The 27,992-nt window shown below is 43.6% G+C and overlaps 1 protein-coding gene and 1 long non-coding RNA gene across 4 annotated transcripts in view; one reads left to right on the top strand and one right to left on the bottom strand.

The window, feature by feature from the left end:
• The window catches only part of TSPAN2 (tetraspanin 2), a 111,972-nt gene that overhangs the window by 14,696 nt on the left and 69,284 nt on the right, over positions 1–27,992 (bottom strand). For all 3 annotated transcript variants that reach the window (XM_061631903.1, XM_061631902.1, XM_061631904.1), the window contains exons 3-4: positions 7,537–7,634; positions 4,945–5,019 (exon numbers count right to left, since the gene is read on the bottom strand). In XM_061631903.1, the coding sequence (XP_061487887.1) occupies positions 4,945–5,019; positions 7,537–7,634 (173 nt within the window). The remainder of the gene's footprint in view (positions 1–4,944; positions 5,020–7,536; positions 7,635–27,992) is intronic.
• Positions 13,699–27,992, top strand: part of LOC133387336 (uncharacterized) — a 32,571-nt gene continuing 18,277 nt past the window's right edge. The window contains exons 1-2 of the long non-coding RNA XR_009763455.1: positions 13,699–13,933; positions 14,165–14,201. This is a non-coding gene — a long non-coding RNA (uncharacterized LOC133387336). The remainder of the gene's footprint in view (positions 13,934–14,164; positions 14,202–27,992) is intronic.

Raw genomic sequence — 27,992 nt, 5'->3', positions numbered from 1 at the left:
CTAGTTTTCAACACCGCCCTAGCAGGAAAGCTTCAGGGGACACTGTAAACAAGGCTAAATTCCAGTCGGAGAGAAGGGGGAAAAGGAAACTCCACCGATACATACAGGGAGAGAGTCAGCCCAGTCCTTGCTAAACAGGGCAGCTTCAGCCTTCCTGAAACACAACCACAAGCTCTGTTTCCCTAGGTTAAAGAAAGGTCAGGCTGTTCTAGGTGGGAAAACAACAAACACAAAAGACTTGCCTGGAAGGCGCAGCCCCTTGATTAGATTAAAAGCAGCCAAAAGCTTAAACAGCCCCGCCCCTCACTCAGGAAGGAAGCCTGAGAGAATACTAAAGAGTTAAGCCCCAGCTGATAGCCATCAGCCTCAAGTAACACATCATTGGCTGGCAGCAGTAGCTGGGAGGAACCAGCCACACATATAAAGTCAGAGCACCCTAGCGAGGGAGCCTGCTCCACGAGCTAGAGGGAGCCCCAGCTGACAAAGCGTCAAGGCGAGTTCGGCAGCAGGGCGAGGAGGCCAGGGCCCCCCACTCTGCCCATCTGTTTCCTGACCTCAACTAAACCGCAGTCTCCAACCCATTGACGTAATAAACCTTAAACAAAACTATGCAGGTAAGAAGCCAGCAGGGGTGTGGGGGCTTTCCAGTGTTTTGCACCGCCTGCAGCATGTACGACTATCTGCCTGTTGGACAGAAGTCGTGGGTGTGCTCTCGGTGCAATGAGTTCCTGGCTCTCCGGGAACGACTTCATTTCCTTGAGGCCATGGTGGCGGACCTGGAAAAGCTGAGAGAGGCAGAGAGGTGTGTGGAGGAGGCCTTCAGGGACGTTATAGCTGTGTCCCACTCCAACGATGATAGCTCTCCTGCTATCATGGACAACGATGGTCTCGGGGAAGGAGAGCATCCAGCTGAGGAAGAGGGAAACGATCCCTTACAAGGGACCCATTCCTTGGGGGATGAGCAGCTATCCTCTCGTGCCGAGGATATATCTCCAGGGGCTGGAGGGATCCTTGTAGTGGGTGATTTGATCATTAGGAACATAGACAGTGGGGTGTGTGATGGGCGTGTAGACCGCAAGGTGTTTTACCTGCCTGGTGCGAAGGTTGCGGATATCGCCCGTCGTTTAGATAGTTTGGTAGACAGTGTTGGGAAGGAGTCAGTGGTCGTGGTGCACGTTGGCACCAACGACATGGGGAAATGCAGCCGTGAGGTCCTGGAAGCAAAATTTAGGTTGCTAGGTAGGATGCTGAAAGCCAGGACCTCCAAGGTGGCTTTCTCTGAAATGCTACCAGTTCCACGCGCAGGCCCAGCCAGACAGGCCCAGCTTCGCAGTCTCAATGCGTGGATGAGACGATGGTGTCGGGTGGAAGGGTTTGGATTTGTTAGGCACTGGGGAACTTTTTGGGACAAACCGGGCCTGTACAAAAGGGACGGGCTCCACTTGAACCAGAATGGAACCAGACTGCTGGCACTTAAAATTAAAAAGGTGGCAGAGCAGCTTTTAAACTGACTGAGGGGGGAAACCCGACAGGAGCTGAGAAAGGTCCGGTTCGGAATAAACCTCCCCCCTGGGATAAAAACCAAAGAAATGATGAAATTTTAAAAGGGGTAGGCCTAGAAGTAGGCATTGTGAGAGCAGGGGCACAGGATATAAATTCAGAAGAGCAAAATTACCACAGGCCTAACCACAAGTGCCAAAGATACTTGAAGAGAGACACTGCTTACAAGTGCCTGTACGCTAATGCTAGGAGCCTGCGAACCAAGATGGGAGAACTGGAGTGCTTGGTCTTAGAGGAGAGCATTGATATAGTGAGCATAACGGAGACCTGGTGGAATGGAGAAAACCAGTGGGATACGGTTATCCCTGGATATAAACTATATCGGAAGGACAGGGAAGGACGTATTGGTGGCGGAGTCGCTCTATACGTGAAAGAAGACATTGAATCCAGCAAGCTCGAAACCCCAAAAGAGGCAGACTCCTCCACAGAATCGTTGTGGGTGGTGATACCATGCCCCAGGAGGGACTTAATATTGGGAACAATCTATCGTTCCCCTGATCAAAATGCTCAGGGAGACCTGGAGATGAGATATGAAATTGAGGAAGCATCCAAACTAGGAAATGTGGTAGTAATGGGTGACTTCAACTACCCGGACATAGACTGGCTGCATATGTGTTCCAGTCATGACAAAGAAGCAAAGTTTCTAGATATTCTAAATGACTATTCCCTAGACCAGTTGGTCATGGAACCGACCAGAGGGATGGCAACCCTGGACTTAATTCTCAGTGGGGACCGGGACCTGGTGCGAGATGTAAGTGTTGTTGAACCGATTGGGAGCAGTGACCACAGTGCTATTAAATTAAACATACATGTAACTGGCCAATTGCCAAGAAAATCCAACACGGTCACATTTGACTTCAAAAGAGGAAACTTCACAAAAATGAGGGGATTGGTAAAAAGAAAGCTGAAAAACAAAGTCCAGAGGGTCACATCACTCGAAAATGCTTGGAAGTTGTTTAAAAACACTATATTAGAAGCTCAACTGGAGTGCATACCGCAGATCAGAAAAGGTACCGCCAGGGCCAAGAAGATGCCAGCATGGTTAACGAGCAAAGTCAAGGAAGCTCTTAGAGGCAAAAAATCTTCCTTCAAAAATGGAAGTCTTGTCCAAATGAAGAAAATAAAAAAGAACACAAACTCTGGCAAAAGAAATGCAAGAAGACAATAAGGGATGCTAAAAAAGAATTTGAGGAGCACATTGCTAAGAACATAAAAACCAACAACAAAAAATTCTATAAATACATTCAAAGCAGGAGACCATCTAGGGAGACAATTGGACCCTTGGATGATAAGGGAGTCAAAGGTGTACTAAAGAACGATAAGGAGATTGCAGAGAAGCTAAATGAATTCTTTGCATCTGTCTTCACAGTGGAAGATATAGGGCAGATCCCTGAACCTGAACTAACATTTGCAGGAAGGGATTCTGAGGAACTGAGACAAATAGTGATAACGAGAGAGGAAGTTCTACGCTTAATGGACAATATAAAAACTGACAAATCACCGGGCCCGGATGGCATCCACCCGAGAGTTCTCAAAGAACTCAAAGGTGAAATTGCTGATCTGCTAACTAAAATATGTAACTTGTCCCTCGGGTCCTCCTCCGTGCCTGAGGACTGGAAAGTGGCAAATGTAACGCCAATCTTCAAAAAGGGATCCAGAGGGGATCCCGGAAATTACAGGCCAGTTAGCTTAACTTCTGTCCCTGGAAAACTGGTAGAAAGTATTATTAAAGCTAGATTAACTAAGCACATAGAAGAACAAGCCTTGCTGAAGCAGAGCCAGCATGGCTTCTGCAAGGGAAAGTCCTGTCTCAGTAACCTATTAGAATTCTTTGAGAGTGTCAACAAGCATATAGATAGAGGTGATCCAGTGGACATAGTGTACTTAGACTTTCAAAAAGCGTTTGACAAGGTACCTCACCAAAGGCTTCTGAGGAAGCTTAGCAGTCATGGAATAAGAGGCGAGGTCCTCTTGTGGATAAGAAATTGGTTAAGAAGCAGAAAGCAGAGAGTAGGAATAAACGGACAGTTCTCCCAATGGAGGGCTGTAGAAAGTGGAGTCCCTCAAGGATCGGTATTGGGACCTGTACTTTTCAACTTGTTCATTAATGACCTAGAATTAGGAGTGAGCAGTGAAGTGGCCAAGTTTGCTGATGACACTAAATTGTTCAGGGTTGTTAAAACAAAAAGGGATTGCGAAGAGCTCCAAAAAGACCTCTCCAAACTGAGTGAATGGGCAGAAAAATGGCAAATGCAATTCAATATAAACAAGTGTAAAATTATGCATATTGGAGCAAAAAATCTTAATTTCACATATACGCTCATGGGGTCTGAACTGGCGGTGACCGACCAGGAGAGAGACCTCGGGGTTGTAGTGGACAGCACGATGAAAATGTCGACCCAGTGTGCAGCAGCTGTGAAAAAGGCAAATTCCATGCTAGCGATAATTAGGAAAGGTATTGAAAATAAAACAGCCGATATCATAATGCCATTGTATAAATCTATGGTGCGGCCGCATTTGGAATACTGTGTACAGTTCTGGTCGCCTCATCTCAAAAAGGATATTATAGAGTTGGAAAAGGTTCAGAAGAGGGCAACCAGAATGATCAAGGGGATGGAGCGACTCCCTTACGAGGAAAGGTTGCAGCATTTGGGGCTTTTTAGTTTAGAGAAAAGGCGGGTCAGAGGAGACATGATAGAAGTGTATAAAATTATGCATGGCATTGAGAAAGTGGATAGAGAAAAGTTCTTCTCCCTCTCTCATAATACTAGAACTCGTGGACATTCAAAGAAGCTGAATGTTGGAAGATTCAGGACAGACAAAAGGAAGTACTTCTTTACTCAGCGCATAGTTAAACTATGGAATTTGCTCCCACAAGATGTAGTAATGGCCACCAGCTTGGATGGCTTTAAAAGAAGATTAGACAAATTCATGGAGGACAGGGCTATCAATGGCTACTAGCCATGATGGCTGTGCTCTGCCACCCTAGTCAGAGGCAGCATGCTTCTGAAAACCAGTTGCCGGAAGCCTCAGGAGGGGAGAGTGTTCTTGCACTCGGGTCCTGCTTGCGGGCTTCCCCCAGGCACCTGGTTGGCCACTGTGAGAACAGGATGCTGGACTAGATGGGCCACTGGCCTGATCCAGCAGGCTCTTCTTATGTTCTTATGTTCTTATGTTCATTTCCATTTCACACCTTCATATGTAATGTCTGAAGAAGCCCCAACAGGCACGTTGAAAGCAATGGGGCATGTATCATGACATGTTCAACTTGTTTTATTCTCATTCGTATAACATGATGAAAGACACATTTATTGTTGGTTTGCTTAATACATTTATAAACCACCTTTCAGTATGAGACTGTTCTTTAATAAACATTTAACTCACCGCTTTCTTTCCAAGAAAAGCAAAAACACCTGCAGCAACCTCAGCAGCAAAAATCACCAACAAGCAAGTGAAGAACTGCAAAAGGATAGAGACAGAATTTCAGGTTCAGCTTGTATGATGCTTTGCAGATAGCATGTAAATCTTTTCCTGCTTATCTGTAAGAAATACATTATACAAACCACAGGGGAAAGTGTAGGAAGGCTAAAAGGGTAAAAAAACGTTCTAACTTACAGGGAAGGGCAGAAGAGAGAAGACCACTGGCTAGCCTCCAGTCTGGGGGACTGATTTGCCCCAGCAATTTTTTCTCCCCCCCCCGACCTCACTGATTTTGGCAAAATGAAAAAATAAATAGAGTAGACTCAGCACTGGGGTGGATGGAGCCCAGCAGCCTGATGGGGGATGCAAATGTCTCCCTTCCTGCTCATCAAGTGGATCGTTTGATGAGCTGAGAGGGGCTGAGAATTCCCCCCCCCCAGATGATTTGCCTAGATCAGCTGAGGAAGAGGCGGCTGTGTGCCTGTCTGTGTTATCTATTTATTGTTACATTTATATCCCATCTTTTCTCTAAAGGAGCTCAAGGTGGTTCTCCCTCCTCCCCATTTTATCCTTACAACAACCTTGTCACGTCAGTTAGGCTGAGAGACAGTGATTAGCCCAAGATCATCCAGTGAGCTTTGTGGCTGAATGAGGATATGAACCCTTGCCTTCCAGGTCCTAGTCCAACATCACTACACTACACCGGTGTGTGCATTTCTGCATGCTGTGTGCGCACACATGAATAGATGGTGTGACCATACCCATCACTGGCATGAAGCCACCAGAAGAGTGCCCAGAGGTGAATGTGGCCCTTGGGCCAGTAAAAGGTTATGCATCCCTGCTATAGGAGAACAGCCTCTAGCAACACATTTTCACCTGGTGCTTAACAGCATAACCTTAGATTACGCATGGTTACTCAATAAGTAAGTCTTTTTCAGTCTTAAGCCTTAATATGGTTTTATTAAGAGGGAATGGCCATCAGGCTCAGGCTTTCTCCTCTTTTCTTTGCTTGCCAGCTTCAGCACTTCACTTCTGATCTGCTACAACACAAATTCCCCATTATGTGAAGGTGCTGTAGCTCAGTGGTAGAACATCTGCTTTGCATGCAGAAAGTCCCAGGTTCAATCCCCAGCATCTCCAGGTGGGGCTGGGAAGGACTCCTACCTGAAAGACTGGAGGGCCATTATCAGTCATTGTAGACAATACTGAGCTAAATGCACCAGTGGTCTGACTCAGTATGAGTTGGCTTCCTGTGTACATCCAAAATGGGGAACTCCTATTTAATATTGGTTTACTAACCACGATCTTAAATCACGGTTTGATCTTGGTTTAAGAGCCTCATTAGTAAAACCGATATTAAAACAGAAACCTACCACCACCATTTCAGATACAATGGGAAACTCTGGTTTAAAAAAATCCAGGCCTGAAGCACTGAAGCTGGAGTGTGAAGGCAGGTGGAGGCAGGTGGGAGGGGAAGATCTAACCTAATGCTTGTTAGGTGTTTAGTTCTGTCACAAGACTTTAAGTTTAACAGAATGTTATGTCTGAAAAGCCCTAATGTCACCCTAGCTGTGAATAAGTTTATTACTGCAGGGCCCAATCCTGGGCCCAGTGCTCTTCAACATTTTTATTAATGACTTGGATAAGGAGATGCAGGGAATGCTTATCAAATTTGCAGATCGTACAAAATTGGGAGGGATAGCTAATATCCTGGAGGACAGAAACAAAATTCAAAGGGAGCTTGATAGGCTGGAGCATTGGGCTGAAAACAACAGAATGAAATTTAACAAGTGCAAAGTTCTACACCAAAGAAAAAGAAACCAAATGCACAGTTATCAGATGGGGAACACTTGGCTCAGCAATACTACATGCAAGAAGGATCTTGGGATTATTGTTGATCACAAGCTGAATATGAGCCAACAGTGAATGTGGCTACAAGAAAGGCAAATGCTATTCTAGACTGCATTAACAGAAGTATAGTTTCCAAATTGTGTGAAGTACTAGCTCCCCTCTATTCAGCACTAGTTAGGCCTCATCTTGAATACTGCATCCGGTTCTGGACACCGTACTTTAAGAAGGATGCAGACAAACTGGAACAGGTTCAGAGGAGGGCAATAAGGACGATCAGGGGACTGGAAACAAAGCCATATGAGAAGAGACTGAAAGAACTGGGAATATTTAGTCTTCAGAAGAGAAGACTGAGGGGAGATATGATAGCACTCTTCAAATACTTGAAAGGTTGTAACACAGAGGAGGGCTAAGATCTCTTCTTGATCATCCCAGAGTGCAGGACATGGAGTAATGGGCTCAAGTTACAGGAAGCCAGATTTTGGCTGAATATCAAGAAAAAAATTCCTAACTGTTAGAGCAGTACGATAATGGAACCAATTACTTAGGGAGGTGATGGGCTCTCCAACATTGGAGGCCTTCAAGAGGCAGCTAGACACCCACCAGTTGGGTATGCTTTAATTTGGATTACTGCATTGAGCAGGGGGTTTGACTCGATGGCCTTATAGGCCCCTTCCAACTCTACTATTCTATGATTCTATGACTTACTGCTCCAAGCAGGCATTGCGATTCTCTGGCAGCTCCGCAACATCCAAAAAACCCCACTGCCATCATCAGCACACCTGCTCCCACCAGCACATATAGTCCTATAGGGGAAGACAGAATTATAAATGACAGAGAGAGAGAGAGATACAAGGAAACATCTTCCCCATGTTATTTCCTGCATGAGGACAGTTCTCATTTGCCTCTCATTCCTCCCCAGATGGGACTGGTCCATACAATCCTCTTTAGTCACCATGTAGGCCACTAATGCACTGAATGACCAGAGGTACATCAAACATCTTCATTATACAGTTTGTGTTGTTTGCTGAAGATGCACCTCTTTACCCTGGCCTTTGGCAATTGAGATTTTTGTGAGACCACCTCTATTGTTTGCTGCATAATCTTTGATTTGTTGTTTTATAGAACTGTAATATTTCACGATTATATAGTTGTAATCTCCCACTGGACCTTGTGGTGAAGGGCAGGTAAGACATCTCTTAAATCAGACAGAGAGATAAGAGTCCTTGCAAAGAAAACAGTATTAGGAACTGTTCTCCTGTAAATATTGTAGATCAGGGGAAACCAGCATGGTTTCCCTGAGATGCTATTGCCATCAGGCCCATCTAGCATGACAAATGGTTGCAGATGATGAGATCTGTAGCTCAACAACATCTGGAGGGCACCATCTTGGCTACCCCTGCTGTAGATGTTCAAAATTATTCATTATTTACTTATATGCTACTTTCCCAGTAGCTCAAGGCAGTTATTAATAAAAAATAGTTGATTTGGATTTCATTATGGCTTTTGGCTTTTTTCTAAAGAATTCTGAAAGCCTTCTGTAATGTTGGTGTTAGTGATTCCTGGTTCCCTTCCTCTCCTGAAAACCCCCAAGGGGAAACAAAATGGAGCACCTGTCAGCAGCAATATTTGAGGAAACAGGAGAGGAAAGAAGTTTTAAGAGGTGGTAGAAAAACAGGGCTGGTCCAAGATAGTTGTGCTGACTAAGACACAGATGCCCCATCCCAAGTCAAGAGATCTAGTACCCAAGAAAATCCCACAAGTGCCTCTCCCCTTCCCTGGCAGGAAAAATACAACAATAATAAATTAATTAACAATATGCATCCCTTTCACGACATGGAAAATCAGTTGCCTGAGGCATCCACCTCTGGGTCAGCCCTGAAAACAGATCAATATGTAGAAAAGAGTGGGACCTGTAACAAAATGTTGCCCTGTTGAGTGTTCCTATTCAGTGTTCCAGCTAGCCAAACATGCCTTCTTTCAAGATACTTCATTCTATTTCCCTCTCCAACAGTCAGCATTCTGTGCCCACAGAACATGTGCAGTCCGCATTGGGCTGCTTCCTTAGTTTTCTTATTTATTTTCTAAATATGTTTGTCAAGGATGGTGTTGTTTTGGCTATACAATGATCCACACTTGGAGAATGAGTTTGCTAGAGTATATAGGATGCTGTAGCCCAAAGTGGTCTGGGGGAAAGCCCTCCTTCAGGGGCAACTCAATTTCTTCTTTTCTGTCTTCTGCTGTCAGTCTAGGTCAGAAGTAAAATCTTGTGACAGGATTGGAGCTGCCCTAAATAAGGGGTTTAAGCCCAAACACTTTAGGCTACAGCTTTTCTTTATAAGAACATAAGAGCCTGTTGGATCAGACTTGGGCCTCAGTCACGTGTAATGATAAGCCATATCTCATTGTTACAAAAATGTGCCACAGTAAGCCTCCATTCCCTCTCATATGCCAAAAGGATGAATTCAGAAGCTTTCACTTCCATTTGGACTAACCGCAATTGAGCATTATGTCTGAACCCTGACAAATTGTTGTTAGTTTTAACTATGGCTATTGAAGCAAACCAACTTCAAATCTAAGTTTATGAAGCTGGCTTGTTTTGACTAACCATAGTTAAAATTAGCCACAGTGTTGGATTTGGATGCAGTTAATTAAAACTGGAATGAAAAGCTTTTAATCTCCTCTTTGCAGCTGGGCCCAAGGAGAGAGGCAAAGGAGCACATGAGCTCAAGGCTCTGGCATGTAATAATAAACCACTGTTTATTCTTGTGTGTGAATTGGGTACCTCCATCATGTCTAGCATTTTGTTCCCAGAGTGGCATTCAAATGCTTATGAAAAACTTACAACCAGGACAGTTTGTTTATTTTATTAAGTATACTTATAACTCGCCCTTTGTCAATATGGATATCAGGGTGCAGTACAGAAGATGTTCTGTACAGAAGATGTTCAGAAGAGAAGAGCAAACAGAACATGAAGGCAACAGTCCTTAACAATAAATTGCGTCCCAGCATCTGTTGAAGTTTCTTCCTCTACCATTTCCTCTAACACACTCATAACATACCTGTGTGTAAACACCTCATTCTGTATGGTGGCTGCTTAATAGTAGTAATGCAAATGATACAGATTAGCTTATTTGAATTATTCTTCTCTTTATAGAATTGAGGGGTTTGGAGCAGAATTCCAGAATCTTGTCTTGAATGTAGACTCTGAAAGGGCATTTACAATACAGGGAAATTTGCTAGTTTAATCTTTGCTACACAAGCTATCAATGGTAGTTGTCCAAGATATCAGTGAAACTTCTCCAGATGTCACAGTTGTAGCACTGGTGCCCTTCCTATGGGTCATTTGCACAGGCTTTCATATGGCAAATGCAACATCTCCAGCCTTTCCCAAGCTTTGAGTCCCCAGATGTTGTTAGACTACAGCTCCCATCAGCCCCAGCTAATATGGCCAATGGTCAGGAATGATGGGACTTGTAGTCCAGCAACATCTGGGGACCCAAAGGTTGGGAAAGGCTAATCTAGACTGTCCTTGAGAGAAAATCAAAGCCGTGTAGGACCTGGCCAAGAGAGTGACTCAGATGCCAATTCTTGGACACGGGACATTTCCTTAAAGATCAGCATTTACCAGCCTGTTGCCCTCCAAATGTGTTGGGTGACAATTCCCAGCAGCCCTAACCAGTGCACTACCTTGGCTGTGGCTGGTGAGAGTTGTATTCCAAAACATGTAGAGGACTCTTGTTTGGAGAAAGTTGTTACAGATAATGAACTGTTGAGATACACCTCTATTTAGAATAGAACCTGTTCTTGTGGATCAGCCACCGGAGCCCTGTGCTCACAGTCAGAGATGCTTTAGCTGTTATATCCAACAGATGAAGCAGGACAGGGAGAACCTTGGAAGATGACAAAGTGTCCTGCCACACACTACCATGCAGCTAAATTAAGACCTCCCAAGAACAGGCACTATTATTAACAGCATTGCTGGTTCTTGTTCACTATCAGCCAGCTATCTCCAAAGGTGTAACTACTGCTCCTTTCTGCTCCTCTCCCTGCAAAATATGGATCCAAATGAAATCAAAGGATGGATTGTATGATTTTGCCCTGGATCATGCCAGGTACAGGCTGTAACTTCACAAATGAGGCTGAATTAACCTTCAGGGAAGGGCCATAGCTCAGTGGTAATACATCTGTTTTGCATGCAGAAGATTCTAGGTTCAATCCTTGGCATTACCAAGCAGGGCTAGAATGTCCCCTGTCTGAAATCTGGAAAAGCTGCTGCCATTCAGTATAGAAAACTGACCTAGATGGACCAATGGTCTGACTCAGTATATGGCAGTTTCCTACACTCCAGCCTTTACAATTATGTTGGCTGTTGTCACTAGTGATTTTCAGGAAGCCTCCTGATAAATGGAAGCAAGCATTTAGAAACTGTGAAAAACCTCTTCAAATATGGTGTTGTCCAGGAGGCTCTATTGCATCAAGTAAGAATTTTACATACAGAATTTTAAGGAGATGAAAATGGTCAGGAAATAGTGTATTAATCTCTCCCAGTACATGTTCTGGAGTAAACATTTTGGTGAAGAAGTTGGGACAAAGACATATTAATTTTAGCTACTGCTAGTAAATACAACCAACCCACTCCTCTGATTTAATTCTGCAATTTCACCAGTAGTTTTCATGATGAGATATAAATGTGCATTTCAAATGCATGACTACTCGGGGGGGGGGCAGCGAAAGGATGGCAGCAGGACCTAAACCAGAAGGTAAAACATTAACAGCCCAGGATAATGAATCAATCAAGAAAATAAATAGTATACATATAATGTAGAATACATACATATGGTAGGAATAACCAGCCACTGTATAAATTTACCACACCTCATGGAGAATTTGCACATCATCAGTCCATCTTTCCCAGTCAATATACAAACATCTCCAACAGGCCATGGGGAATGTGCACATCTTGACTGCATTTTGTGCATTCTCTGCATGCTATGCATAATCTCCAATAACTGCATATCTCATGTACACTTTCTGGCAATATGCACATTCCCCTCTCAATATGCATATCCTCCAAGAGATGTCTTTTGCTTCTGTCTCTAGCTCAGAAGTGGGCAACCCATACCCCATGGGTCGGAGGCAGCCCACCATCCACTTGTATGCAACCTGCAGTGTCCTTCCTGCCAATCAACTGAGCAGTGGGAAAAGAGGCTTTGGCAGCAGCCTCTTCTCCCCCACTGTTCCCTGCTGATCATCATGGAGCAATTGTGGGGAAGGGGACATTTTACTCTTTCTTCCCCACTGCAACCATGATGAAAATCCCTCCTGCAAACTGCTATTAAACTTAAGAAAAGTTTGATAGCAGCCCATGGGGGAGTGATCTTCATTGTGTCTGGCAGGAACGGAAGGATTATTTTTTCATCATTTATTAAAATTATATCCTGTCCTTCCTCCTGAAGGAGCTCAGGGCAGCAAAAACTCCTGTATGGATCAGCAGGAAACATGACTCTGGAATTCACAACCTGAGAAGTTTGTGCTGAGATGCAAAGCCAAAGCTGCTCCACCAGAGGGCAGCAGAACATACCCATCAGGCTCCAGTTAATGCTGCCCATTAAGAGACTATTTTCAATTGTTACAAAAAATGTTTTTCATTTCTTTTATTTTTTTTAAAAAAAATAACACTGCTATCATAATACACACCATGTTTTCTACTTCTCCAAAAGCAAATATATTTCAGGATCTGATTTATACTGAAATTGTCCAATGGTCCATCTTTCCTGAGTGCCAGTTGCCTTTTTAAATTTCAGGCAGAGGTCTTCCCTACCCTAATCTCTCCTAATCAGGGGTTTGAACCCGAACCTCCAAAGCATATGCTCTACCACTGAGATAGAAACCTTTTTGAGGACACTGCAGTTTCCAAAACTTTCCAGTAACCTGATTTCTGCAGAATCATTGCCTGTAAGTTCAGCCAGTTACTTCCCCCCCTCTCCGCAGTTCACAAAGACACCAGACGTTACATGTCTTTTGTCTCCCAATACCTCTACAAAGTCAGTATCAGGAGTAGAGCAATTCTGTGCATACTGCACATGAGATTAGATGGATAGATAGATTAGATAGACTGTCTACTGATAAGACTTGGTAGCGCAGGGGTGGTGGGGCAGAGCCACTGGTACCCTACAGCCGTGAGCAGTGAATTGGCACTGTTGATGCATCTACACAACCCCATCCTCACTCCCCCACAACACTGACCCATTCCCACCCTGGTAAACTGTAGCAGTACTGGAGTTGGAGATTGGATCTGTGGGTCTGCTCCACTACACCGGCCACTACCAAATAGCCTTGCAAAGTGGATTCTTGTTTCAACAGTGATTAAAAAGCAGTAATAAGAAAGATGACTGTTTTTGCCCTCTTGCTGCTGACCATCTTCAAAGACATGGCTGCATTCAGATATAACAAACCATGGTCTGGAGCTATGATGAGAATAACAGACACAAACCTGTTATTCGCATGTTCCCTCCTTCCTTTCACGTGCAGTGATTTGTAGCTTCTGATCCTTATTTTCCACAAACCATAATTTGGTGTTTTGTCTAGACAGGCAAACTGTCAAAAAAAGAAGGCCACAAACAAGGACCAAACCTTAGTTTGTGATCCTGATTTGTTTGCAGGCAACCACAAGCCATAGTTTGCCTGTCTGAACATAATGACAAACTATGGCTTGCTGTAAACAAGGATTGGAAGTTATGGATTGTTGCACACAAGGAGAGAATGAACAAGGAGCATATGAAACTCACTATTTTGGGGTAGCAAACATTTAGCTGGCATTACCTGTAAAGTTTCCTAACTCTGTATTATCCTAGGGAGCTAGTGGTTGTAGACAAGGATCCTTATTCTGCTTAGGATACTTTCTCTCTCCCATGCAGGCATCTTAATCGTGATGATCTCCATGAAGGCTCAGAGACATCCTCCTCCTTTACTTTGTGTTTAAAATTGTGACATTAGCACCATCTTTCTCTTCTTTCATCTGAAATTTATTGACCTGGACATTTCAGAAAGCTTCAGAAGAGTCTTGAGAACAAGCTTTCAGAGATTCAGAAATAGATTGAAGGTACAGCCCCTCATTCCCCTTCTATCTATGGCTGTGAGCTCACTAGTTGCCTACAGCAAAGCATTTCCATTGGCCACACCTGGAGGGGGAACGTGTTGATCTGCCTGCCAATCAGTTGCAAAAACTTTTTGAAGCAGAATTTTTTTTAAAAAACGCACTTGAGCTGATCTCACCAGGTTTTACAGTAAAAAGGGATGGGGTTTGACTAGTGTCATGTGTTCCCATTTTCAGAAAAGAGAGGCGGAGATGCACTGGAACTGACACAACAGTAAGTGTGCCTCTACCCTGTGTTAGCTTCTCTTGTAAAAACGACTGTATTATTCAGAGCTTGGAAAAGTTACTTTTTAAAACTACAAATCCCATCAGCCCCAGCCAGCATGGTCACTGGACTGGGCTGATGGGAGTTGTAGTTCAAAAAAAGTAACTTTTCCAAGCTCTGGATTTCTTCTAATGGTGTTCCTATCCTATTGCAATATTTTACTTCAGAATCAAAATCAACAAACTGGATTACTAATTAAACAAACTTTTAAACAGCCCAATGGCTACATTTTTAATAAATTAGGACAATGATCTCAATCTTATACTTTAATTTCAATGTGCATACTGTTCCTAGGTGACATTGACATTTGTGTGAGTTGGTATTTTGGAGGTTGTGGGGTGGGTGATATAGAAAACTACCAGTCCTGGTATGGCTTATGTTCCTAGGTAATTTTACTTGGAGAGGGAAGCGTGTGCAATATCATCTGCTTCAAAGCGAAAGCAAGCCAGAGGATAGCTACACATTACATACAAACACATGCAGCTGTAGCTTGCAGCCTGCTTTTTCTTTATTAAATGGGGGGGGGAAGACCCAAGCTTCAGGAGAGGGGAATTTAGAGCAGGAAAGTGCCAGAGAGAGGGAAGCAATTCCCTCTTCTGTAGTCTAAATCCCTCTCTTCTATATCTGCTTTTCATTTTAGAAAACTGTGTCCTTCATTACACACCTTTGTGCTTAATGTGTAGGTAGAGTTCCCTGATCTTCAACTGTTAAGGGTTAGGGTAATGCCTTCATCTCACAATAGCTGTGCCTACCAGTAAGAAGATATTGGGCAAAATGCACTGTGAGACCTATTCAAAGTAGCATGTATGGTTGGGGCCAGTTCACACAATACATGCTTCCTAACCACGCCAAAGTACATATTTGTGTGGACAGACACATGTGAACTAGCAGTTATGGATATAGTCATCAGCAATTTCTGCAAATACAGCAAGTAGGGAAAAAAACTATAGAGTATGGTTGGTGGGAATGGTCAGGATTGCTTTTATGAGCAAAACATGCATTTTGGACATCTTTATTTCCCAGTACACGGTTTATTTCCCAGTACATGCTGCAGCATTTGGGATGGCAAGTGGCTGTGGATCAAAGTATTTGCTTTATTTTATTTAACAAAAATTATATACCACTTGATTGTAAATAGAACCTTTATGCAGCTTACAAAAAATACTGTCAGGATGCGAGGCCCTTGCAAGTCTGACATAAGCTGCTCTGAGATTTCTAAAGGAGTAGGGTGGATACTTGGCATAGGTAACTTTGGTTGTGGAAAATATCAACATAGAGAAATGTTGATTTGTGGACTAAGCAGCAGGAGGCAAATTGCATTCTTTCAAGCATTGCGAAAAAATGACATGGTCTGCCTTCTTCCTGAACACCAGAGCAATGATAACCTAAAACAATGGTCTGGTACCCTGACAAAGAATGTATTTTAAACATCCTAAGCCATTGTGGCCACTACAAATTCACTGAACCCAATGATTGCATGACTTGGACTTGGGCCAGGCCCGGCCTCCAAGAGGTCTTCTGTATCTTTAAAAGTTGTGCAGGGGGAAGGGAGAATCCCACCTTGTGGTTTTTCCCATTACAGGGTTGCAAGAACACCTGCACTTGGCTGACTTTCTCTTCTCCTAAAGATACAGGATCAGTCTCAGGCCCTGAACCTGGCAACCCTAATTGAAAGAGGGGGACAATTTGTATGGCTTAGCCCATGGGTAGGGGCTGAATGTGGCCGCCCAGGCCTCTCTATCTGGTACTCTCACCAGGTCACATACCACACTGCCCGTTTTGCACCCCAAATATTTCTGCCTGGCTAGAATGTGGTCTTGCTCCAATAGTGTGTCTTTCTTGCCTGGATGGAGGCCTCTATGGAAGATAGAGAAGGGGGTGCGAGGGTGTGTAGAAACTCGTTTACTGTACAGTTGTGCTGTGAGAGATGCCATGCCTGAGTCACACCAGCCCCTGAACTAGCTAACTCTAGGTGAACAAGGAAGACATGTCCCCAAGCTGGATACCCCTTAGGGATGGGGTTCAGTAGCTGGTTCCTATCCATTTGAATTCCTACAATTCAGTTTTCAGTATCGATTTGCCATTTTTTTTGTTCCCAATTGTTTTCGCAGTTGTTGACAAAAAAAATACTGTAGTTGCTAATGAAAATGCTAATGAAAATGCTTATGCTGTAGGCACTTGTTCCTCAGATTATTATTTTTTTGTATTTAAATATCAGTTACGCAGCTAATCGGCCATTAATTCTGTCTCTTGCCTCAGGCTAAATGCTGTGCTGGAGGACAGCCCCCCCCCCCCATTTTACCATTCTTGTTGTTTTGCAGTACTTTTGATTGTTAATGGAGATTGTTATCACCTAGACAGAAGTTAAGAAAGCATCAGGTTAGCAGAAAGCTGATTACAAAGACAACAACATAAAATTCTGAGAGGATTTTTTTTAAAAAATTGGTCCAATGACAGTGTGACCAGCCGCAAGAAATCAGTGCTGGTCTGAAAACAATATCAGACTATGTAAAAATCTGGTAATAAATCCAATTCAGCAAATATTCTCCCCAATCCCTAATACCCATGGAGGAGTGGTCTGAGGGACCCCACCTTCACTGTGAATTTTCAGGGTGTTTGCTAATCTTGCCCACTCTCACTTTTCCTTGCGCTGCTGCTGCTTGTTGTGATCAAAGCGAATCCATCTGTGGCCACCATCCCATAAGGTACAACTCCCTGTCTGATCAGTAAAGAATAGGCAGGGAAAAACCCACTCCAAGATCAATGCTGCTTGTACAAAGGTAAAATTTACATTGTTGCTCTGCCCACTTTTGCCTCCGGCCCTGCCCAACACTGGCATGTGGCCCTTGGAAGGTTGCCCAGAAGACAGTACAACCCTCAGGATAAAAAAAAGGTTTCCCACCCCTGGCCTAGTTCCTGGGCTATTGTCCAGAGAGGAGTGTGACCCCTGAAAATGCAGAAGTTGGCCATCCATGATCTAACACATTACAGATTATACAACCACTCCTGAACCAAAATGACCTTTTCTTGCTTGAGTAATGTTGAGAATGGATATGTATGTCAATGAGCCCTTTTAAATCTCTCTCATTCATATTTTCCAGCTGAAGTCAGCGGGTGGTGGTGGGGATGTACCAGGCTCTGCCAGTTCTTTGCAAGGCAGGGTCAAACCCTCTTAAAGAGGAATGTGATAAGTTTCTTTTTGCCCTTGTCCAGGGCAGCCCTTCAAAGTGCAGCCAACACATTCTCTTCCACAAGGGAACATATTCAGTGAGTAAGGTTGGAGGTGCTTCCTCTTAACATGCCTTAAAAGGGAAGCTTTGCTTAATGATGACAGTTCAGCTCAGTGACTCATACAAAGTGAAATGCTAAAAGCCACTGATGCAAGGGCAAATTGCCTGGCAATTAGGACTCTTTCAAGTGGCCAGGGTCTGGCATCCTGCCTCAAGGCATCATCGCTTATTGAGATAAAGAGAGCAGCTAGCTATGGAGGAAAGCCCAATGCTCAGACGTTTGCAGACAGACAAGATGCAGCCTTCTGGGGTTACCAGGGCTATAACTTAATGAACTACTGAATGTAAATGTACTGCCTTCAAGTCGACTCCGACTTATGGCAACCCTATGAAGAAGGTTAATCTCACAGTGCGAGAATTTCCTTGAAGGGATCACTCTTTCCCAGGAAGCTTTACCCTGGTTCCGAACCAGGAGCAGTCAAGACCCTGCCCCATATCATCATTGTTGCATCATTCATGGGGTGTTGATGGATGCCATACCTGAGTCACACCAGCCCCTGAGCTAGCTAACTCTGGGTGGGTGAATAAGGCATGCTCCCAAGAGTGTTCCTGTCTCCCCTTTTCCAAGCTTGATATCCGTGGAAGAGTGATCTGAGGGGACCCCTTCCACCACTGTGAGTTTTCAGGGTATTCCACTAATTTTGCCTCCTCTCTCTTTGCCCACTGAATGAGGGATGGAATTCCTACTTGGTCCTGCGATGACCAGCTAATCCTGCCTTACACCAAAGGTAGTGTGTATGTGTGTGTGCACATGTGCCAAGTTGCTTCATAACTTTCTGATGCCCACCCCTCATTTGATTCAAACATCTGCAGCCATTTGGCAGCCACGGACACTTGGTCCCACTTCTCCCCACCTCAGCACAAATGTGCCACCATCCATCCTCTATGTGATGGCTGGAGCAGAAGTGTACTTGATAAGGTCTCCAGAGGTATCAGTTTGCCATCCCTGGTCTAGATTGCGCAAAGACATGTCAAAGGGCTTGCTAGGGATCCACCCGCTTATTCCTGCCTAGTCTGAGGCAGTTGTTCTTTCTCCTCCATTTTGCTCGTAGCAATACAAGAGCCCCATCTGAGCATGGTGGTGGAGGTGGCAGCAGCCTCACAACATGGCTTAGAACCTAGTTAACAAGGAAAAAGAGTGGGTTTTTGTGTGTGTGCGATGACCGCGGATGAACAGGGCCTTTGTCTCCAGTGGTGAATGCAGAATTCCATCTCTCTGCACTGCTTATGGAATGGATGGAGAGGACTTTGCAGCTGCAAAGTGGGTGGGGGTGTTGCGTGTGTCAGGGAGACATGCTGGCTCTCTTCTAGGCAGGCAAGCTGTACATTACTTGTTCCTTCCCTGCTTCAGGGCCGTCTCTAAGGTGACATGCGAACCTTCAGCCAGTGTTCTGCACATAATTAACCTCAGAGGAAGTTTACTTGTTTATGCAGCCAGCGTGAGATGCGCTAGAAACCCCACAGTACCAATAACACCCGGCCTAATGATGCAACTCCTTCCCAGCACAGTTGGCGACTACTACCATTGTAAAAGAGTCCACGTTGGGAACACATTATTCTTTGCTAGTCAAGGAGCTTATGGTGGTTTATGTTCACCCTTTTTCCTTTTCCTTTTTTTTAAAAACAAACTTCAGCATACAATATCTACTGTATTATCTTTATGTATGTATGGAGGGAAACACCCATCAAAACTTTGAACAAAGAACACCCATTAGACCTGGATGAATATGTAACATGCCCATTAAACATCTTTAGCTTAAATGTACTCATGGTTATTTTATTAATTGTGCACTACTTTTGCATCCCACCATTACTCCATGGGATTCAGAGTGACATTGTCGTTTCATAACCAGTGCATTATATGAGGCAAAGGTAGTCTGAGACACAATGAGCTGCCACTGACCAATATTAACACTACAATATGAGGAAAATATGAACTTAAAAGATTCACAAAGGTGGATTTAAGGGTCTACCCACCCTGAACATATAATGAAATGGGCCCAAATCCCACAGATGTTACAGCTGATTCATAATAGGCATGTACCAGTACAGCCCCCCTCCCTACTGTCACCACCGCTATCTGCTTTCCCACCCAAATTAGATACACCAGGAGGCAGATATGCCAGCATATCTCCTGTATAAGTTAAGCTGTATCCTAACTGCTCCTAACCAGAAAGAGAGGGATGATGGGGCTGGGGAAATAGGGAGCAGTCATTTTCTGCCTTTCCATTGCCTCCTATGGGGTGAATTTAATTGCATCTGCATTTTTGGTCGTGTAAGTTACAACAAGCAGAGGGGTCAGGACCACTGAAGGGACTCAGGATAAGAGTAACTTTGTTTATCTCTCTCCCCACCCCCAACATGCCCATTCCCCTCTCTTTTTTTGCCATTTACACCAGCGTAACTTCCGCCAGCTTAACCTCCGCCAGCAGGGCTTTCTCTGAGCTGGTGTAAATAGATACCCTGGGGTAAATTGTTTATACCAGCTTATGGTTAGCTCAGCCACCAGATATGCCACATTCTGTCCTCTCCTAGCTGGCACATCTGGGGGTTAAGGATGTACCATTAGGCATCAGAAACCATGAGAAATGTAGTTCCCATTTAGGGAGCAATCCAAACTCCCACCTTTGCTGGATAAACAAAGCTACTCTGTAGCCTAACTCCCTTCATTCACCAGTCCTGTGTCCACTCTGTTTGATGTAACTTACACCACCAAAAATGCATGCATAACTAAATTAATCCCATATGAGTCAATGGAACTTCCTATAACTCCTACCCCAAGGGACAGGGCAATCAGGTCCAATCCAGATCCGACTGCTGCACCATGTGTGGTGGTAGCACAGTGATCAGGCCCAATGCCATCGCCCACTGTGATAGCAGTGAGACTGGCTTAGGATCCCAGACCAGCTCAGCCTAATCCCTTCTCCATCCTTGGAATATGGGCAGCCCATTGGTGGCAATTCTGTCCACCCATTCAGCAGCTAAGGGCCAAATCAGATGGGTGAAGGGACACTTCTACCTAATCCAAACCTTCTGCCCCCCAGCCTGGAATAAGGGGGGGGGGCTTGGATTGCTCTGTCCCTAAAGAAACTTCCAAGCTCCCTTTTGGATGACCAAAAGTTAAAATAGACAAGGAACAATCATGACAACAGTAAAGTTTCAATAGAGTCTTCCTGATTGTTTTAATTGTGGCTTTACATATTGTTGTTTTATCATTTTTATTATATGCCACTCTAATGGTTTTACTGAAATGAGGCCTAGAAATTTCTTTGGGGGCAGAGTGATCCAACCCCCTCTCCCCTTATGCCAGGCTCACAGTGCTGTGAAGCTGAGATTAGCAAGTAGTCGGCAATATAGGAAGAGAAGTGTGAACAGTATCTTAAAATATTTGTCTCAGCAACAAATTTCCCCTTCTCAGCAAATAATTTTCCAGGTTTAATTGTCAGGAATACTGGGCATAACGAAGGGACACAACTGAATTCTTCTTAGCTAGATATTAAAGGAAAATTAAGTTCCCTCGCATTTGAACAACAATCCAGAGAGCAAATGATTCAAGATAATTAGAAATAATAATTAGGCAATTGTCCTTCCTTCCTCATAACTCCTCGTCAGTGAAATCCAATTTTCCCCTTCTTATTTTTACTGCAGTAGCATTTGGAAGCCTTTTATGGGATGAGATCACAATTTGCAATTGTAATAAAATATTGCACAAATATAGTTACTGCAGCACATTTGTCCTATCAAGTGATTTAGGATTTGGAATATAATGCTGCCAAATAACAGACACAGTATCTGTAGCAGGCATCATGCTTTACTATGTTAAGCTAGTGAAAACAGAGGATGAAAACGGACTTTGGGCTTGTTTATTGTTTTCCAAAGTACTTCTGTGTCCTTATTGAGGACTGGTTTAAGTCGATCAATGTGGTATAGTAGGCTTAGTGAAAAGCTGAAGCAGTACTTTGAGGCACTCAGATCAGGCAATTTTACTATGCCACTGCAACTCTTTCTTTTTTGATACATGAAGTAACTTAGTGGAGGAAAATAATCGCATGATCTCTGTGGTGAGCTACTTCATATGAAGACATCACCAGGAGATAAGAAACACAAGTGAGTGGCCAACACATGACAGCAGTAACTTGTAAACTTACCCTTCCCTCCATTATCAAAAAGAAGAGCAGACTCTGGCAGCTATGGTGGTGCTTAATCTCTATGTGCATGAAAAATCATTGCAATTTCATGTGCATTTCAAGGAGCACCCACCTGACTGAACCTGAATCTAGGACAATGGAAGTGATGTTGGTGGGGAAGCCAGACCTCAAGCAAATTTGGAAGAGAGGCCATAGCTAAATAACAGAGCACATGCTTTGTATGCAAACAGTCCCTGGCATCTCCAGGTAGGGCTGAGAAGGCTTTTGACTGAACCCCAGATTTCCGCTTGCAGTCAGCGCAGACGATACTGACCTATATGTTCCAATGGTCTGATTCAGTATAAGGTAGTTTCCTACATACCTGTACAGTTTGTTTTGTACAGAGCTGATACTAAAAAAGAACACGGCCCTGGTCAGGGGTGCTCCTAATGTACTAGATAAAGGAGTTCTGATTTGCTTAAGGATTTAGAAGTCCTTGACTTTGGGAAAAGCTTCAAGAAATGAATTAAAATGATGTATACCAGCCCAACAGCTAAGTTAGTAAAACACTCTAATTTGACAGATGAATTTACATTTTAAAAAAGGGGTGTGGCAGAGCTGTCAGATTTCCCCACTGTTGCACACCTTCCCAACTGAACCATTAGCAACTTCTAACAGAATGAAACCAGCTGGCAAGAGGACTCAGACAACAATGCAACCCCCTCCCCCAGCATATATACATATTATGGCATCTGCCACTCAAATCCTTTAATCTAAAAATATATAATCTTGGTGAGTTTCTTTGTAAGGACAAAATATACTGTTTATCTACAAATATTTGACTGCAAGTATCTATTTCCCTCAGCACTTTGATTTTTTAAATATATATATAAATCAGACTGGTCACCACCCACTTTCTCACAGCATTTTCAGTTGCAATCCCTTTATTACCAAACTTGTGATCTATTCTCAATTAAGACCTTTGTGGCCTTATGAAAAACTAATGGAGATGGAAACTGGATCTAAGGGCCAGCTCACAAACTTATGATACAATGATGGGGGCACAATTATCTGATTAAAACCAAAAGCCAATGGAACAAAGGACCATGATTTGATATCTCTGAGACAAGGGACATAATTATACCAATGAATGTCACTATGTTTAACTTTTAAAGTGGCTCAGCATAAAGTGCTGTATCTGACAACATAAAACTGTAAGAGGGTATATCATACTAATGTTTTAAATGTTAGAATTGTCAGGATGCTAGAATTTATTTCCTTCATCCATGATGGAATTATGTAAAACAGAGGTGGCTAACCTGTTTTGGCCAAGGGCCACATTCACCTTAGCCAATCCTCTGGAGGCCACATATCATTGGTGTGTACAGCCACTCCACAATCTCTTTCATAAACACATTTGTATATGAAAGTGCTCGCACACACACACAGAGAGAGAATTCACCTTCTAAGTTGATCCATCGAATTCAGCTGAGCGGGGAAGGGTGGTCATTACCCCCTCTCTCATCAAATAATCGATATGATGACTAGGAAAGGGCCATTTGAATTTCCATCAGGGTGTTGGGCATCATCCAATTCAGCGCTGTGTCTACATTAAAAAAAATTTCTTTTGCCATGGCTGCCAGAATTTATGCGGTCTTGGGGGAGCCAAAAAGATTTGCTTGGGGGCTGGATCAGGCCCATGGACTGCTGGTGTAAAAGCTCAGCAATACTGGGTGCCTATCTTTGAAATGAAAGCCAGTGTGGTGTAGTGGTTAGAGTGCTGGAGTACGACCTGGGAGACCAGGGTTCAAATCCACACACAGCCATGAAGCTCACTGGGTGACCTTGGGCCAGTCACTGCCTCTCAGCCTCAGAGGAAGGCAATGATAAACTACCTCTGAATACTGTTTACTGTGAAAAGGACTACCTCCATTGCCTCTTCACAGCATGGGCTCTGATGCTGGAGAGAGTAAAAAGAGGGTGTTGGGGACATATCAGAAGAGGCTTTGGATACACTGTATCCAAATCCGGGTCCAGCATCAGTGGGCAGCTAGGCTGGACACTGGCCGAGGGTGCCTGCAGCTGACAGGGACTCCAGCTGCTGGGGTTGGGGAGTTGTGCACTCCACACCCTGGTACTGACATGGATTGCACAGCAGGAGCCACTTTTCCAGGCAACACCACCCACGCCCCCTGCGTGGGCTGGCAGCACCACTTCCTGAGTTGCTGTATCAGCATGCACATGCTTGCCATCTTGGATAATGGCAGGTGTGCAGGTGTAACCCCCACAATCTTGTTTTAGTTGGTTCAGTCTGGTGGGTGGGGTTTGATTTGTTTATGTTTCGAATCCCGGGACGGTAGGGAAGTTCCTGATGTTTTCCGTTGGCTTCTCGTCACTACTATTCTGATTTAAAGCAGTAAAATATTATCTCCTATGTTTAATAGGAGTAATATTGAAAATTCCCTTTAAGTGCGTTCTATCATTTGCCAATCCGTAGGAAACGTGATGAAGCAGAGCTAAGACGGAAAATGAGGTGATAAAAGGTAATAAAACTAATGAGGCATTACTGCGAAAAATGCAGATACGCTAAAAAAACAACAATAACGGCTGAATAACAAAAAGGGAAGTTAACATTTCAAAAGTAGTTCAAAAGGCTAGAGTCGCGGACCTTGGGTAATGGGAGGTGATTAGATTTCAGAGGGAGCAACGGTAGAAGAGAAAAGCAAAAAAGCAAAAAGAGAAGCACAAGCTCACTAAATCACTGTACAAGAGCTGGTAAAAAAGGAGAAACAGTGCACTTACTCATTAAGAGCTCATTAAAAACTTGAGAAAAGTTAAAATTGAGCGGAGGTAGAAAGAGCTACTGCTTGACCGTCGCCATCTTTGCTCCCTTCCCCATGCTTCATAGCAGAAACACCCTGTTTGAAGAAGAAAGCAAGTGTGGAGCTGAAAAGTTGGTCCTGGGTGGTGTGGCTGCTAGGGAAGCTATTATTTTGTTGGTCTTTAACCCCTTGATTAAGGGCCTTGCTAAATCCATAGATTTTCCAGGCCTAGCTGAAGCTGCAGTGGTTCGGAGCAGCAGGATAAAGTGATTCATCTCCTGAAGATTAAGAAAAAGAACTTTTCAGCTGATTGCAAAGATATTTTGCCAAAGAAAGAAAGGACACATGGACAAGGATCTTTTAAGTATTTGGAAGCTGAGAACCATATAAAACTGTGTTATATTTAATGTTATGTTTTCTTTGTGGGGAAAAAAGCTCACAAGTTATTCATGGAATCTTTGCAAATTCATTCCATTTTTGGCCCACAAGAACCTGCAGGGGATTACACATGCACAGCATGCTGAAGCGCTGACGCAGCCAGGCATATTTAAGCCCCTGGCAGCGGCATCAGTGCCACTGTGTCACCACTGCTGCCAACTTCAGGGTCCCTCTGCAGTCTGGTATTGCCCTGTTCAAAACCCTCCTCTTCCCCTGAAAGGCCCCTGGGATGGGGGAAAAGTGGGTTGCCCCTGGAGCTAACTTATCACTTCTTTTTCCTTCAGTCACCCCACCCCAACCTTCCATGAGAATGGCAGCACTCTGGATTCAGGCCCTATCTGCACTAAATATTTAAAGCAGTATTATACCACTTTAAACAGTCATGGCTTCCCCAAAAGATTCCTGGGAACTGTTAGGAGGAAACCTATTCCCCTCACATAGCTACAATTCCTAGAGTGGTTTAACAGTCAATCCCTCTTACCAGAGAACCCTGGGAATTGTAGCAGTGTGAGGGGAATAGGGGTCTCCAAATCATTCTCAGCACCTTTAAACTACAGGTCTCAGGATTCTTTGGGGGAAGCCATGAGTGTTTAAAGTGACATAATAATGGTTTAATATATAGTGCAAACGTGGCCTTAGAGGCTCTACTACCACAGATTGTCCCTCCCCCCAATTTCATTTTATTGCTGAATTTGCTCCTTGCTGAACTTCAGATGCATGACAAAGACTTTCTTATTCTAGCAAGCTTGCTGAGGTAGCATTCAGGTTTCTGTTTGGGTTTTATGATTTTTTATTGCTTTAGTCTCTGTATAGTTTATTTAGTTTATTAGTATGTACATAGAATCATAGAGTTGGAAGGGGCCTTGTAGGCCATCGAGTCCAACCCCCTGCTCACAGCAGGAAATCCACAGCTAGAGCATCTCCTGCAGATAGCTGTCCAGCCTCTGCTTGAAGACATCCAGCGAAGGGGATCCCACTACCTCCCTAGGCAGTCGGTTCCATTGCCGAACTGCCCTTACTGTCAAGAAGTTCCTTCTAATGTCCAATCTGAATCTACGCTCCTGCAACTTAAAACCATTAGACCTAGTCCTACCCTCTGGGGCAGCAGCGAACAAATCTGTACCCTCCTCTATGTGACAGCCCTTCAGGTACTTAAAGAGTGCAATCATGTCACCCCTCAGCCTTCTCTTCACCAGACTGAACATGCCAAGTTTCTTCAACCTTTCCTCATAAGACTTGTTCTCCATACCGGCTATCATCCTCGTCGCCCTCTTCTGAACCCGCTCTAACTTGTCTATATCTTTCTTAAAATGAGGCGCCCAGAACTGAACACAGTATTCCAGATGAGGCCTGACTAATGCAGAATATAGTGGGACTATTACTTCCCTCGACCTGGAAACTATAGCTCTGTTTATGCATCCCAAAACCGCGTTTGCCTTTTTTGCCGCAGCATCACACTGCTGGGTCATGTTCAACTTGCGATCCACTACAATTCCAAGGTCCTTCTCACATGCACTACTGCTAAGCCGAGTATTTCCCATCCTGTACCCGTGCATTTTGTTTTTGTGGCCTAAATGCAGAATCTTGCATTTGTCTTTATTGAATTTCATTTTATTAATTTCAGCCCAATTTTCTAGTCTATCCAGGTCCCTTTGGATTTTATTCCTGTCTTCCATTGTGTTAGCTATCCCTCCCAGTTTCATATCATCCGCAAACTTCATAAGGCTTCCCTCCACATCATTTAGAAATGCTAATGATTAAGCAGTATATAATTGCCTTAAATAAATTAATTGTTCTGCCCAAGTTATTATAGACTGGGCAAACCTATTTTCCACTTCATGTGTACACACTTATGTGTTTTACAATTGCACATTACTTTGTAAGATTTTGGCCTGAAGTTCATATATTTCTTCATGAGTTTTACATAACTGGGAGGGTGACAAACTCCTACCAATGAGCTGGGAAAGAAATATATTTTAAAAAACAACCGCCCACCCCAGCTTTTATCTTTAAAACTGTTTTTGCTCTTTTGTGACATTAATCATGAGTTATTATGATCTACGCAAATCATACATCTAAAATACAATTTAAAGTGCATTTGACATAAATATAAAAATGTCTTAGTGTCTCACTCCATGTGGACTGAGACGGTATGCCATCAGAAGCCCCCTCCTAGCCTTTTGTCTTTAAAACTGTTTGTGTGTATATTCAGAACACTAATTACTAACCCCACAGAAGAACAAAGGAACATCCACATAGGGAAGAGTAGCTGGGATTGGAATCTCCTATTTATATGGAGTTCAAAATTCTAAAGCCTAAATTCACGTTAAAACAGCACTAGCTTATGAGTTGATTAACACTTAAGAGGAAAGGAAAGTTCAGGGGCAACGGAAGACTTGTAAACCTCATACACAAATCATAATATAAGCCTGAGCTCTGGACTGGCTGGAGTCCTGGAAACTGAACCCATGTCCTGCCTAAAGTCCACCCCCTCCTCTCAGGGTATTCCTGGATTATATGCAGCTGCTTCTGATTATCTGAAATAGTCTGCTGGAGCCATGCAATTCCCTACAGAAATCTAAGGCAGCTGGCACTTAACGCTAAAACAACAGAGTGGTTGGTCCCCTTAGAATGCTTTGCCTGTAAATTCAATGGGGGATCCCTGAAACCAGGAGCAAAACAAGTAATGGGAGCTGAAACTCAGGCACAGAAGCATATTTTACTCTGTTCTAAACATGTATACAGTCCGTTATCACCTCCTGCACTGCAGATCACACCATACAGTTGCAAAGTTACCAGCATAGAAAATTACACATTAATCTCCTATGTTCTGCAGCAATAACCATTTTCTCCCAGTCTGCCAATACTGATTATTATACATTGAAGGTGCTATATAAAAGCATTTGAGAGTTCTTATGAGATACGTCAGAATTATTCACATTTGACAGACAGGGAAACTGAGGCTGAGGAACAGTATCATAAATCCTAGTGACCAGACAATCTTAGTCTGCGTCTGTGTTGGAATTGCTTTTTAATATGTTTTTAAAGCTTTTTTTAAAGATG

The sequence above is a fragment of the Rhineura floridana genome, chromosome 6 (assembly GCF_030035675.1).
Source record: "Rhineura floridana isolate rRhiFlo1 chromosome 6, rRhiFlo1.hap2, whole genome shotgun sequence".
NCBI classification, from domain to species: Eukaryota; Metazoa; Chordata; class Lepidosauria; order Squamata; family Rhineuridae; genus Rhineura; species Rhineura floridana.
The sequence above is the reverse complement of the archived record's forward strand: the minus strand, read 5'-3'. Positions and strand labels throughout refer to the sequence as shown.